The sequence below is a fragment of the Vanacampus margaritifer genome, chromosome 7 (genome assembly GCF_051991255.1).
Source record: "Vanacampus margaritifer isolate UIUO_Vmar chromosome 7, RoL_Vmar_1.0, whole genome shotgun sequence".
In the NCBI taxonomy this organism is placed as follows: domain Eukaryota; kingdom Metazoa; phylum Chordata; class Actinopteri; order Syngnathiformes; family Syngnathidae; genus Vanacampus; species Vanacampus margaritifer.
The window spans coordinates 5,912,033-5,927,638 of NC_135438.1; the positions used below are offsets into that span (position 1 = coordinate 5,912,033).

At 42.0% G+C, this 15,606-nt stretch overlaps 1 protein-coding gene across 2 annotated transcripts in view; it reads left to right on the forward strand.

Moving 5' to 3' along the window:
• The window catches only part of bnc2 (basonuclin zinc finger protein 2), a 208,742-nt gene extending 193,337 nt beyond the window's left edge, over nt 1-15,405 (forward strand). Inside the window, exons 5-7 of one of the 2 annotated variants that reach the window (XM_077571811.1) lie at nt 170-2,529; nt 7,946-8,019; nt 9,590-9,718. In XM_077571811.1, coding sequence (XP_077427937.1) covers nt 170-2,529; nt 7,946-7,976 — 2,391 coding nt within the window. In that variant the 3' untranslated portion in view covers nt 7,977-8,019; nt 9,590-9,718. Of the gene's footprint in view, nt 1-169; nt 2,530-7,945; nt 8,020-9,589 lie in introns of both variants that reach the window. The other variant, XM_077571810.1, reaches the window with a different exon arrangement.
• Nucleotides 15,406-15,606: the final 201 nt, after the last annotated feature.

Genomic DNA, 15,606 nt, shown 5'->3' on the forward strand with positions numbered 1-15,606 from the left:
CGTTGAATTCAGGGCAGATTTATAGAATATAAATAAATGCCTAAATGAGAGAAAACTGGTAGTTTCTTGTCACTCGTGTGCTTTACACCAATTACTAACATCTTATCTTTGACTGGTAGGCTCAATCAATAAAGCTTTTTTTCTCTTTTGTCTCTTCTGGGGTGCACAGGATGCTGCGGGCAAGGTGCTGGACCGTTGGACCATCATGTCCCGAGAAGAAGAGATCATCACCCTGCAGCAGTTCTTGCGCTTCGGTGAGACCAAATCCATCGTGGAGCTGATGGCAATTCAGGAGAAGGAAGGTCAGGCCGTCACTGTTCCTTCCGCCAAGACCGACTCCGGGATTAGGACGTTCATTGAGAGCAACAACAGGACGCGCAGCCCGGGACTACTCACTCATTTAGAAAATAGCAGCCCATCTAGCATTCACCATTTTGAGAATATCCCCAACAGCTTAGCCTTCCTTCTACCTTTCCAGTACATCAACCCTGTGTCCGCCCCTATGCTGGGCTTGCCCCCCAACGGACTGCCGATGGAACAATCTGCTCTACGGCTTCGGGAGCCTAGCTTGCCCAACCAAGTGGAACAGGTGGAGACAAGTGAGTCAGACGTGTCCCTGTCGCCCTTCCGTACCAGCCAAAGTCCGAGCCGCGGGCCACTCGGCACCATGAACAACAACATAGAACCCAAATCAGAGCCTAGTAACAGGGCATCCCCAGTCTCACCGTCTCCATCCCTCCAGCTGGCTCAACAACAGCTGAGCCAGCAGCAACAGCAGCAGGGTCAACAGCAGTCCCAAAACCAGTCTCAGCAGCCCAACGCACTGAGCGAGCACCAGGCTCACCATCACTTTGTCAAGGAAGAGCACTCCAAGTGCATAACTCACACTCCATTTTCCTCCAAACTGCACCGCATGCGCCGCATGGCCTCCACCCCTCGCAAAGGCCGCGTGTGCTGCAACTCTTGCGGCAAGACCTTCTACGACAAAGGCACACTTAAGATACACTACAACGCGGTGCACTTAAAGATTAAGCACCGCTGCACCATCGAGGGCTGCAATATGGTCTTCAGCTCCCTGCGTAGCCGCAACCGTCACAGCGCCAACCCAAATCCGCGGCTGCACATGCCCATGCTGCGCAATAACCGTGACAAGGACCTCATCCGCTCCAACTCCAACTCTGGTACACCAGTCATCTCAAGTACCAAAAATGGTGGCTTCACACTTACCAGTCCTGGCAGGCCACCGCTGGGCTTCACCACTCCACCAGTGGACCCTATGCTTCATTCCCCACTGCAAAGCCCACTGGTTTTCCCCTCTCTTAAGTCTGTGCAGCCAGTACAACCTGTGCCTCCGTTCTATCGTTCGCTACTAACCCCAGCAGACCTAGTTAGTCCACCGGTTTCACTACAAACAAGCCCCATTTTGCCCACCACCACCAACAGTACCACACTGATGGACCAGCAACAACAGATGCTGGCTGCCGCCGTGGCTTCGCACAATAATAACATGTCGGAGATGGGAGCCAGGTCTCATAGTGTAAACACGTCCAGTGGCAACCAGGAGGCCACGACGGGCCCCGCTGACCCCATGCCCAAGAAAAAGCCTCGGAAATCCAGCATGCCCGTGAAGATCGAGAAGGAGGTCATCAACGTGGCGGATGTCTATGAGGACAAAGACGAGGATGACGATGATCATATAAACCACAATCACCACCACCACCACCACTCCACACCGCTCCTTTACAACACGCACATCAAAATGAACGGAAACTACAACAGCAACAACAACAGCGGCACGGGGAACCACAGCGGTGGTAGCGGGCAGCAGTCCCCTTCCCAAGATGAGATGAGCCCCGGCATAACTCTGCGTGGCATGATGAGACAAAGCGAAGACGAATGCCGGGAGGGAGCTGGCAGCGACAGCAGGGGTGAGCTCCGAGGCTCAAGCGACCTACGCTGTATGGACAGCTACACCTCTGAGGACCAAGACCACGAAAGAGACTTTGAGAACGAGTCGGAAACCTCAGACTCTAAGATGTATTACCGGGACGAGATGATGGATGTGGAGGAACAGCAGAAACACGACGACGATGGCCGCGAAGAAGGTCATTTGAGGAAAGACATTGAAGGCAAGGGTCAACTATCGCCATCCCCTCACCAGGAATCTATCAAGGTCAAGGAAGAACTTAACGACCCCACTTACGACATGTTCTGTATGAGCCAGTACGGCCTCTACAACGGAGGCATGGCGGCAGCAGCCGCCGCCGCCGCTAGCATGGCCGCCCTGCACGGGAGCTTCATCTCCTCGATGGGCTACGGCGCCAGCCCGCCCAAGTTCCCCACTTCCCAATCGCCCGACGGAGACCCGCGCTCGAGTCCAGACCCCAAGATCTGCTACGTGTGCAAGAAGAGCTTCAAAAGCTCCTACAGCATGAAACTGCACTACAAGAACGTACACCTCAAAGAGATGCACGTGTGTACTGTGGCCGGCTGCAACGCTGCGTTCCCTTCCCGGCGGAGTCGAGACAGGTTAGTGCTTGAGGGTTACTTTATTGTAAGGTCACGGGTATCTTTTTTAAAAAGAAACCAGTTGCTTAGCATTCCAGGACCAGAAAGTTTGATGCCTTAAAATGCCAATGGGTCAAAGAGAACAGCGCCGTTCATATCGAATAACAACCCGGAAAAAGCCACATTCAATTCACCTGCATATTATATCGCCTGGTAGTTGTTAGTACGTAGAAGATATAAAACTAAATGAATAAGCTTGATTCCGTGACATCTGCTCCCCAAGTTCAGAAGAGGCAGGTGTCAGCATGAAATACACATACACGGTAACACTCCGCGGCCGTCAAGCCTCCAGCTGCAGTTTTGTTTACCTGCCCTCTCTCCTCCTGCCTCGTCGCGCAGAGGTGAAGGCGCATGCATTAACATTGACAGCTGTTAGTCAAACCGCTGCATTTATTAGCACGTCGCGGGAAGGCGAGCCGAGACCCGGGTTTAGTTAACACGTACCGGTCCCCCCGCCCTGCTTCAGAAACACGGCATGTCGTTGGTAGCGGCACGGGGGAGAGCAGGGCCGGGCTGTTGCCTCAGGCGAGTGCACACCCGTGAACGGAATACAAACCAGTATCTAGGGGGGGGTATACCTTTTGGGTGTTTTGTTGACGTCAGGCGTCACCTGATAAGGAGGGACACATATTGTTTGTTTATTTATAAAGAATAGATAAAGGAGGTTAGGTTTGTGTCATGATGGATGCAGCGTTCTCTACTATTTGGTTAAGTCTTTAGGAACGATCTAACCAAGGATGAAACATGCTATGAAATATATAAGAACGGTGATCCCAAAACAGTTTAATATCGTTTCAGAATCATCTTACATCATTGCCCTTAAAAAGGAATGACTTAGTCATATGACATTAAAAGCTTGTCTCTCAGTCGTCCTTCAACATATTTTTAATGTAACACATTGCCATCTGGGGTGTTTCAGAAAAAAGCACAAAAAAGGTGACGACTGGAGTTTTTCTGATTAAAGTTTGAATTTGTGAATAGTGAAGCACAGATATGGGATCGATTGCTGTTTTGCATAGTCCTCAATTTTTGACCGGTTTGCCAGTTTAATGCAGTAGTTCAATCATAACCAAAGTACATATTTGTAGGAAAACATTTCTTGACTATAAATATGAATTTTTTTTTTTTTTTTAATACGTGCAGTGGTAACTGAGTGCTGTATTTTGATATCATTAACCTAATAGCATAGTTGACATCGTCATATTTTAAAAACAAAATAAAACACATTTTTTTAATGATACTACTTTTTCCATTTTCAGACTGAGTTTTCAGTATTAAGACAGAAATATTAATGCATCGTCTCCCCCCCAAAATTCCAATCAGACACTGTTTTCAGGCTCTAAAATGAGCTTGTCATGTAAATAAATGGTTAAAAATGACATGTAAATGGCACCTAATGTTCACTCTTTATGCTAGTCTTATGCTTTAAACTATCAAGAAATAATTTCTTTTTAAAGAACAATTGCTGACTGACAAGCCTTTAACCTTTAAAAATATGGCCATTCTATGTTCTCAGTGGGGGATGAATTCCCGAGAACATATGGGACATATTATTCAAAAGAGCGGTAAAAAATGAGGAATATTCTGGCTCTCATCGTCTCCGTCCCTTGATACCGCGCTAATGACATAATGCACGTTTCAGCGTAACGGCGGCAATAAAAAGGCAATGCGATGCGCTTGTTTTCATAAAAGCCATTTAAGTCCGAAGAGATTAGGAAATGTTGACATAACAATGCCTGTTATTACTTTTAACGGAGATAAATCAGGTTCCATTCTTCTCCCTGCTAATTTTATTTACAGCCAATTGTGTGGCAATAACAACTAATTGGCACTCGTTTCTCCTGCTCCGCCTCGGCAATTAATATAAAAGGTCCACCTGCCTGCATGTTAGGTTTCATATTCACGCTGCCATTTAAAAGCTGTAATATGGAAGTAGTGTTGGTAATGTATTAGGCTATTATCTGTTTGAATGCAATGTAGAGTGGAACAAGCATAGTGACTGTATGTGTGCTCAGATTATCGTATTTCCTCAAATAGTCGTTCATAATGTGTCCTTTATTTTAAGATCGCCCCAAATAGAGGTAAAAAAAAGAAAAAGAAAGTATAGTAACTAGATTTTTTTAATTCACTGACTATCCTTCACACACAAACAAGCTGTTAAAGCCATTTGAACTTTGTTGCTAACCAAAACAGCAGCACTCACTGCACAACACAATTATATAAAGTTATGTAAGGTAATATTACAAGAATAAAACCGTTTTACAAGTAAACACTGAATTTTAAATCTTGTTGGGTGCTACTAAAATAATTTCAATTATTTATTTTTTTTTAAAGTTGCTTGTTTAGAAAAAAATAAGTTTGACTAGGAATGTAATTACATTTAAAGTAGAAGAATTATGACAATTATGCGAGTATTTTTCACAGAAAAATGGCGTAATATTGTTGTGCCTGATGTGCCAGCAGAAATTCTGGAAATCCACTTCAATTTCTCGTACAATCCCATTACAACCTTTTTTTGAAAACCTGACATTTTCCGCCCCAATTTTTATTTATGTATGTATTTATTTTACACCTGATTACGATATTTTTAATTGTTGCCCAAATACTTGTTTGTAACTTTACTAGAGAAATAATTGGAAGCAAACATGATTTTCAAATCCCATTCATTGCTATTATAATGACATGGCATGTAAATTTCACAATGACGGCATGAACTGTGAGCAGTGACGTGAAAGTGTAAAAAGTATATACACATTTATATGTAGTGTAAAATTTCTCTGAAAATAGACAACAAACCCACATGGGCCTCCACATGATGCATATATGCGCTCAAATATAGTGGGAAAAAAAACTACTTAAATAGCAATCCAATTAAAATAACTAACAGTTCTTTAAGATTAAACACAAATGTACTCTACTGTATTGAAAAGTTAAATACAACTGAACTGTGCTTAGGCAGTGATTCTTTCGACTAAAGGTACCGCACGTTGAAAATCAGTGCTTCAATGCAAATCAGCAAGCGATGCAAGCGTTAAGTTATGGAGAGGAGGACGTTCCCCCCCCCCCCCCCCCCCGCCCTCCACTGAGCTAAAAAAGATGGCCTATTTACCGCAGGGAGTTGAAAGAGGACGCCGCGTGATTAAGTGCAGCAAACCCGCCATCATTATTAGACCCGTTAATCGAGACACCAGTTATTCATCTCATTTTAATTTAGCGTATTTTTAGCCCTTCGCTTAGGTACTTGAACCTGTTCTTTTCACGCTGTAGCGCGCCCGGCGGCGTAGTCCCTCGTTGCGGCAGGGCCGGCGCTAACGGAGAGAGAGTGAAGGTTAATTATGTTGGAGAGCACGCCCACTCTTCGCCCCCTCATCCTCCCCAGCTCCGGCAAGTCCCCTGACTGGATGTGAGGGGCCCCTGCAACCGCTGTCTGTTCTTTATTGCATTGTCTTTTATATTTGTTAGAAAGGGTGTCACGAAAAAATAAACCCCTGGCAACAAAAGTGAGTACACCCCGAAGTGAAACTGACAAGTGTCAATATTATGTGTGTGGACACCATTATTTTAACTCTCTTGGGCATTAGAATAGTTCCCATTAAATACAATCTGTGATATATTGTGAGGATGTAAATGAATCTATCAGGAAGTAGGCGTCATCCCGAGCGTTCTAATTCTGAGTCACACGTGAGACTTAACTCGTAGCTTTTCAGCAGAGATGGCGCGGCGGTGAAAACCAGCGGAGGGAGACGATAAATATCAATAAAATGCACGTCCTCCCACTTGTAGCCCAAACCTCATAATAAAGCCCAAATGACAGCAAAGACAAAGAAGCGGTCGGTGTCGGACACGCGCATGTTGACACAATCAAGATATGAGCTTAAAAGATGATTAACGCCGGGGTAGGACAGGCGAAGATTTTCCGCTCGTCTTCGTCCACCTCCTCCTCCTCCTCCTCTGCATAGTCCAAAAAAAAAAGAAGAAGACAGGGAGGAAGAGAGGCGAATTTGGAAGTGAGCTAATCAGAGCTATGGAGGGGGTGGGACATGTGGGCAGAAAGTCTAAATCTGATAAATGAGGAGATTAGTGCACTATGACTATTGTGCGTGCATGTGGATTCTGATTTTATTATTATTATTACTATTTTTTTTTTTTTACACGATTAACTGTAGCTCTGTGTGTTTTTATGGTCTGAATAGTAATAATCCATTCATTTTTATCAGGGCCACATTTTGGGGTTGCATTATGAGAATCAAGTTGCCCTTTGTTTTAAAATCTTATTTTTCTTTAGATTTTTTTTTAACTTGCAAACAATATACATTTTTTTTTTTTTATTGGAAAAACATAACTTTTTATTTGTTTATTTATTTAATTTTAAAAAATAATTTTCTCTAAGAAAAAAGTTTTATTTTCTATTCAGATTTTTTTTTATTAAATATGCCATTTCTTATTTAGTAAACAAACTGTATTATGATCTAAAGATTTCTGTATGTATTTGTGTATTTATAATCTAAATATTACTAACCTAGTCATTCGTAGTATTAAGCGAAAATGTACAGTGAGAATTGAGCAAACTATTTTGAAGAAAGTATTTTTTTATTTTATTTGTTTTTAAGGGAGGCGGGTTTATACTTAGGGGGGAAATATAGTTTTGTTTATATTTAGAGAGTGCTATTTTTCAATCATTTTTGGTCTGGAATATTGCACAATTGAGGGAAAAATATAATTTTATGGCCTTAGTTGTATTTTTTAACTTTAAGAAAAAGGCAACATAATACAGGAATAGTCGTGGAAATTTTACAATTCTAACTTCTCTCTCATTATATCATGACTTTTTCCTTTTTTCTTGTTTTTGTAAAATCGAGACAATTTACCAGTGTGGCCCTAATACGTGATGATATGCTTATATATTTGTTGTGATTTTCTTTCAACATATAAAATGGTGTTTAAGCTTTTTGAATGGGTTACTACAGACTCACTTAGAGCTTATTAGCAGTGAAGGTGTTGTTGTCTTTCAAATCCAAAATTAGGGCCCGCCTACCCGAGCATCATCAACAGCATCTTCATCGTCAGGATTTGAACAAAAACGCTAAATTTGTGGCTTTCTGGACACACAAAATCCACTTGTAAATTCCGATCCAGATTTTGGCACTGAGCTAAAAAAAAGGAGTGCGGCCTCATTATCAGATCCAACAAAAGCATTCATGCCCTGGTTTGTACTGTACGGAAGATGCCATATTGTCCCACATGCACACATTCCAGTAAGCCTTCCCATCCATTAGCCCTTCTTCCTTGATGCTGACGATGCTCGAGTGGGCGGGCTCGCGCTTGCCCGCTTGACGGAAAAGGGTCCCTCAAATGAATGTATTTCTACCTCTTGCAGGACAATGTCGGATAGGGAAGTAAATAATTAAAGGAAAGGGACCCTTTTTGACTGCACCAACCCTGCCACTGCTGGTAAGCTCTACCGATCCATTGTGACTCCATACAGTATGTGCCCATCTTTTTTTTTTTTTTTTTTTTTTTTGATAAGGATTTTTGCTTTGATTTGTCACCTCCCTGCATGGAACTCCCTTACATGTAAAGGTGTTATGGTTATGGCGGGCCTGGGCTTTTCTGTCTGATGCACTTTTGTATTGTGACAAGTATGTGTTTCACCCCCTCATAAAGCCTGGCGAATTGTGAAGGCAAAGCAAAAAAATATATATTTTGAAGGCATTTGCACCCTTTGGCATGGCTTGTATGCTTATTAAAAAAAAAAAAAAAAAAAAAAAAAAAATGCTTAACTCTTTGACTGCCAAAAACGTTAAATAACGTTTAGTAAAATCCTATGGAGGAGTGCCAAAGACGTTAAAAGACGTTTTTTCAAAACAGAGGTGAAACTAACCATTTTCTATTGTTGATTACTGAAAAACGGAATAAGGTAGAAACAAACTTTTTTTCCTGATGAAAGATGAGAGTCCAATCTTTAATTTGGTAGTATGTGTGTTTCCATAGTCCAAACACATAATTTTCTGTGGACCTTGAAAGATCAGTCAAAAATGCTTAAATCGGCTGGCACCCACGGCATCCCTTTTCTGAAAACGTCTGGCAGTCAAAGAGTTAATAATCCCATCCTGGCATCCGCATGGGATTTTCTGTCATATCGAGCACGTTATATGACACCTTGCATTGTAAAAAAAACAACAAAAAATCTTAATGTTGAACTTAATTAAAGCCAGAGTGACATGAATACACGCTGCCGGGGCCTGGTGCTAATACGCTATCCAGTTCCCCCCCTCCATTATCACATTACGGCGGCTCGAATCAATTGATAAACTCCCATTCAATATGCCCCGACTATTTAATTGAGTCACACTCTATTGGATTTGTGCAGACATGCTGACAGCAGTAAACACTGGCGGGATGCTCTCTTGCTCTCGCGCTGTCTGAGAAGAGCTGCAGGGTGAGAACACAATTCTAGGAGCAGGGAACTATTTGGAGTAAGGCATGCATTAGGTGGAAGGTCTCTGTTCATCCAAATGCATATGTATCATGTGACTAGAGATTATATATAGGTGAAATCATATATTTCAAATAAAATACAATATTTTATATATAATGAAAAAATATGTTGTCGTTTCAAATTTTCGTTGCCCGTGCCTTGTCCGCAGCGCCTTCAATTTCCCGCAGTAATCAGGCCATTTTGAAGTTATTTAAAGTTGTGTTGTTGTTCCAGGTTTAGGTTTCCATTAGTCCGTCAGCAATGAATGTCCGTGCGGAAACACGAAATATTGGTTCCGGCATCTTCCGGCTCACGCAAATACGTTTTTTAAAATTACTGCACAAAGTATTTTGATGTCAATTTCGACTTTAACGGTGAAATCCGACTTAAGTCGGGTGACATCTCCAGCGTAGGAACGGAACTTGTCTGTAACTCGAGTACTCCCCGTATATACTCATTCACGTGCACGACGAAGTAACTGCATGACGATTCATACTCATACTCATTACAACGTGTTTTTTTTTTTTTTTTTTTTTGCATCAGGCACAGCTCCAACATTAACCTGCACCGCAAACTGCTGACCAAAGAGCTGGACGACATCGTCCTGGACCCCCAACTGACGCCACTGCCCAAGGACCTCCGAGCCGAGATACTGGCCAAGATTTACGCCGGGCACCACCAACACATGGCTTTGAACCCCATGGACCCGATGGGCGAGATGGCTTTCCGAGGTCTCGGGCCCGCCGCCGCCGCCGCCCTGATGCGCGCCGAGCATTCCCCCATTGGCAACGAGTACCCTCAGCACCCTCTCCACCATGACCTGAAGAATCACCACCACCACCACCACCACCACCGCGGCTTCCCCCGAGGTGGGCCGGACGACTACGTGGTCCTGGACCTCAGCGCCGCATCCATCGTCCAGTCCGGCGGCAGCATCCACTCCTCGCACGAGTCGGACGAGGGCAGCGACGAAGGCATCCTATTGGATGACCTGGAGGAGGACGAGGAGGACGAGGAGGAGGAGGAGGAGGGCAACAGCGAAGGGGAGGACTGCGACGACGGGCGCGGGGACGAAAGCGGAGAAACCAGCGGACAACGCGCGCGCTCGGAATCGCCGTTCCGCCTTTCGTCGGCGAGCGGGGGCGGCGCCGGCATCGTGTGCAACATCTGCCAGAAAATGTACAGCAACAAGGGGACGCTGCGCGTGCACTACAAGACGGTGCACCTGCGCGAGATGCACAAGTGCAAGGTGGCCGGGTGCAACATGGTCTTCAGCTCCGTGCGCAGCCGCAACAGACACTCGCAGAACCCCAACCTGCACAAGAACATGCCCTTTGCCACACTCATAGGCTGAACTTCCTCCAAATCCTCCTCCAGCGCCGCTTCCGCCTGTTTTACGAAAACTTGACTCTTCATCCTTTCAGAATGACTCGAGCGAGGACTTCATGCTTTACGGGGGCGGGGGGACGTCTTAGTTTTGTTCGGTTGGAGTTTGATAAACCTTTTCCCCTCGTTTTATCTCCAAAGAATCTATCAAACCTCTTATTTGTGACGTTGCCTGCAGACAAGATAGTATTGAGGGGGAAAAAAACTCTTGTTGTATTTGTGTAATGATAGCTTTTAAATGACCGACCCCTTAAAACGGCGAAAAAAAGCATGACAGCTTCATTTGTAAATAATGTCCCCAAGAGGATTTTTGGTGTAAAAGACTTGTGTTTGATGGTCGTTTGTTTCTTCTTTTTTTTTTTCTTCTTTTTTTTTTTTTTTTACTTCTCTCGCTTTTGGTTTTATGTTACAGTCCAGTACAATACTTCCAGCTAAAGGCGAGAAAGAGGTAGCATCTTAACTATCTTGAGTCATTTTATCACTACAGAGGGGGAAAATGAAAAAAAAAAAAAAAAGAGAATATCATGTGAATTACTTGGATATTCAGAGGTAGCCGGCATGCTCTTTGAGGCTCCTACACTGATATCATTCTGTGTTTTTGATTGATTTGTTTTCCTCTTTTCTCCCTTTCATGTTTATGAGCTTTATTAGTATGCGATTCAGTTTTTTGCACTTTGCATCTATACGAGGGGATGTGTAATATTAGTAGAAGTGAGGACTTTTTTGCAATGGTGAGTGAAGAGATGTGTTGTTGGATGATAAACGTTAACATACACGCGCCAGTTTTCATTTTGCACGAGGCCAAATATTAAAAAATAAAAAGTTTTAAAAAAAGAGCCAACTCCCCTAATCAGCTGCCGTCACTTAAGCAGGGTGCACGCATACCAATAATTGAAGTACAGTGGGACCCCTGCATATGTACAGTTTGGCACCTGTGCATTCACCCATCCCATTAATTTCATTATTGAAAATGTTTTGATATTTTGTTTGTTTCGGTTAGATTTTTGGAAGCCAACCGCCATTTTTCATGGAAACCACTCATTGATGGAATAGCAGAAATCTGCGTATTTACAGCCATTTAAATGCACTGGGAAAAAATATATATTTATATATATATTTAGGATCCCCCAAAATTCTTTAAAAAAAAAATACATTGATAAAGCTACATATGTCACTCAGCGGTGAAGGCTTGCGAATGTAGTGAATGGTAGTTTTTCATCAGGGTTCGTTCAAGGTCACTAAGTCATTCGCCAGACGTTCGTAAACATTTTCAATGGTTGCAAACGTTTTTTTTTTCTAGTCACTGCAACAATAAAGTTTTTCAAAATGTTATGGCGACAAGAAAAAGTGCTTGCAACCATTAAAACTATTTGCGACCTACAATTAACCCTTGCGGGGGGAAAAACGAAGTCTTCGCCGCTCAGTGAGATACTACCTTAACTCATTTGCTCCTAAAAATGTATAAATATGTTCTATTTTAAATATTACCGGTGCCCCAAAGATGTTTTTTTTTTTTATGCTAGAGCATACAGAAGGCTTTGATGCAGCCTCTGAACTGAAGAGAACGGTTGAAACAATGGTCGTTATTACAAAAACGGCCAGCAGGTGGCAGCAGAGTATAAGAGATCAACCAGGGCCATGTTGCAACAAGCTCTTTTCGCCACTGTTTTAAGCAGATATGTGAATAATAATGAAATTTAGCTATAATCTAATGCTAATTGCTGCAAAACGGAAACAGATAGAAATATACTTTTTTTTTCCTGGTGAAAGAAGAGACATCGATTTTGCAAAATAAAACATGGAAGCTACCAAAATAACTAATCTTTCTTTTGGTAGGTTCCATGTTTTTATAGCAATAGAACACAATATTCTGTGGGCCTTAAAAAATGGATCAGTCAAAATCCAGTAAAACAACTGGGAGCGAAGGGGGTTGCTTCAGTGAAAATGGCTCTGAGTGAATGAGTTAAACGTGCAATATGCGTTTTCCATGAAAAATGGGGTGGAAATAAGGAAAAAAAGATCCCCCCCAAAAATAAAAATAAAAACTTTTTTTTTTTTTAATCTGTGAACCTGCGGGTGCCAAACCGCTAATAGATGAGGTTCACTGTATGTCTTCTACTATTCTGATCGAATTCTCTTCCAGATTACCCCGGTGGTGTCAGGTGTGTTAAGAGTAATTTTGTTGAGGAGTAACAATTGTAAATGTTAAACCTGTTCACTACTTATGATGGCACATCTTTAGGTGTGTGGTCAACACCAAGTAGCCAAAATAATTGGTACGTGTGGACCCCGCTTTACCAACAAAAAAAAAAAGGAGGGCTAATTGAACAGTGTGAAACTGTCTTCACCCAATGGAGTCGGAACAAAATAGTCCCTCCACTGTGACCAAGCTACCACAAAAAGCTCTTTCACTACAATGTACTTAAAACCCCATTCGATTGGTATGATGCACTTGAGTCTTAAAAATCATTTTTGCTGTGACATCGGTTGCAAATCTGTGAAAAAAAAAAACAACAACACTTACACAACTGTCTTATGGTACAATTGCATCCAGTGGTCCAAGTAGCCAAGGGAACGGGGTATTTATTGGTGGGTGGAGATGCGCTAGTTAAGTCCAGTATTTTTTTTCCCTTTTTTTTTTTTATTTGTAAAAAAGAGTTCCTTCCTCCTGGTTTCAACCGTGTCCGAGCAGTGTCATGTGTTACAATTCAACAATCTTTTTTTTTTTTTTTGGTCCTACTTGACTTGGTGCTACACATAGAAGGACGGAATATGCAGTGTTACATGCTGGTATATGTACAGTATTTACAACACCTCGTACCCATTTGTTTCATAGCACGTAAACACCGCAAGTAATTGACGCACCCTTAAAATATTTATAATGACCTCTATTAATAGTTTTAGTCCATACCACAAACTCCTCTTACAGTATACTCTTGAAAGTGAATGTCTTACATATAAAAACACGAAAAGCCCTTACAACCTGAAAAAAATTGCAAACTGAGCTGTATCAAACCAACTCAGAAATCGAATGAATTGAATCCTTACACTTTTAAAATGAAACACCCTTGAATCATATCGCACCCCAACGTATCAAATCGTCTTTTATTGGAGAGATCAACACCCCTAGACATAATCATTCATGTCACTTAGCCCAATCAGGGTCACATCTGTCTTTTTTTTTTTCTCAACACATGACCTCTATGTTGCTAGACACCTTCAGTTAAAAATGATCAGCAAACGCAGCTCAAGAACCAACAGGCTTAGTTCAAACTACGTTTTGGTTCAGTACAGTACGGTATGCATTTTCATCCATTTCATGTAGCGCTTGTCCTCATAAGAGTGGCGGGTGAGCAGCTGACTTCGGGCAAAAGTCAGCCATTCACAAGCCACATGAAGGCGCCAATAGACAATTTACTGTTCATCTAAATCCCATTTTCTGAAAATCTACAAATCATAACATCCTGTTTTTCAACTTTCTTTCATTAGGTTCGTTAGGGTAGGGATGAGCCTCATTATCATCATTAATCATTAATCAACTTACAGAACTCACACACAGTGAAGAAAACAAAACCATTTTAAAACACAGTAAACTGGAACCTCGGTTTAAACGTGGAAAGTTGTTGTCCGTTAGCGCTAATTGTCCGTTGCATCAAAGCACTTCTTTTCGTCGCCTAAAAACACCCAATACAGTACAAAATTATTTATTTTGTACTTGTTTCATAACCTTAATGTGCTCAGTAGAGTGCCAAATTATTGTAAACGGTTTGAAAAAAATTATCCAAACTTACCGTGTTGGTGCTTAATGGGAGGATGTGGCTGCGTTTAGGAGCTACAATGTTAGCACTTCCTATTTTCACCTTTGTTACAATTCGATACCATAGATAAGAACTTTACCCCCCCCCCCCCAAAAAAAAAAACAATAACTATGTACTGTACCAAAATTAACATGTTAGAGAGGTGTACATGACTCAACAGTAGATATGAATAGGTAGATACAACACGCTAAGCTTACGGAGATGCTACGCTAATGTCCATACTTTCCATTACTTTTGATGGGACAGTCGCCACTGCCAACATGGCCGCCACATTGACCCATTTTAGCCTGCTCAAGTCTACTGTTAGTCTTTTTAGCTAGGAAACTATTTTCTGTTCATTGAATCGAGGTTCCATTGTTATCATTTATACCTTGGCGGACCGAACCTTACAGAACTTAGCGTAAATGTGGTTTGACTATGCCGAAATCTACAGTAACCACACTGCCGGTCCAAATGAATCCTTTCGATACAATTATTATCTTTTAGTCAGTAAATTCCACAAACGGAGAAATCTCATCACTGTTTTCACGCCATCGAGCGAGTGTTAATGTAGCTCACGCAGGATCACAGATTAGACACACAAAGTCGGTTTGTATAGATGCTTCGTCCTTTTCCTTTTAAGCCTGTCTTAATTTGAACTGGAACCTGTGAAAATGTCAACAGTCTTAAAAAAAATAATAATAATAAAAATGTTGTAAATTCATATTGCTGATGTTTTGTGCCAATCATACTTTAGCGTTTTTAGGTAGTACACTTGAGGACCTGCGTATACGTCTTCGAAAGTGTCACAGTGACGCGGCAAGGCAAAGCAGGATGTATTACTGTGTATTGTGCTTTGCCGGGAAGAAAATGGTGATTTTTAGAAGCCTCGTCATCACTGCAAAAGTTACCTAAAAAGGTGTTTCCTGTTTTTTGCAGACTAGAGGGGGGAAAGTGGTCCTCATTCGTTCCAAAAAAATAATTCTCTTTTTGTTTGTTTCTGTATCATAACTGTCCATGTTTTTTTTTGTTTTTTGTTTTTTTTTCTTTGCATAAAATGCATAAGGGTTTTGGGATGTAAATGGAATTTTATTCATATTTTGTCCAAATACCTCTTGTAATTTGTATCAGAATTCTTGTACAATTTTTATATTAAAGATTTATCAGTCACTGGCATTTTGTCACCGCATCTCATTTGCTGCACAAAAAGTACACACACGAAGGTGTCAATCAGAGTGTGATATTTCAGCAGGTTTTCCGAGGCCCTTTAATTACCGAAAGATAAAAGTCCTCGGGGAACGGGCTATCTTGACCAATTAGTGGACGATTAGATTAAAAGAGTTAATAAAAGGCTAAGCGGCATGAGGCAACGCCGCT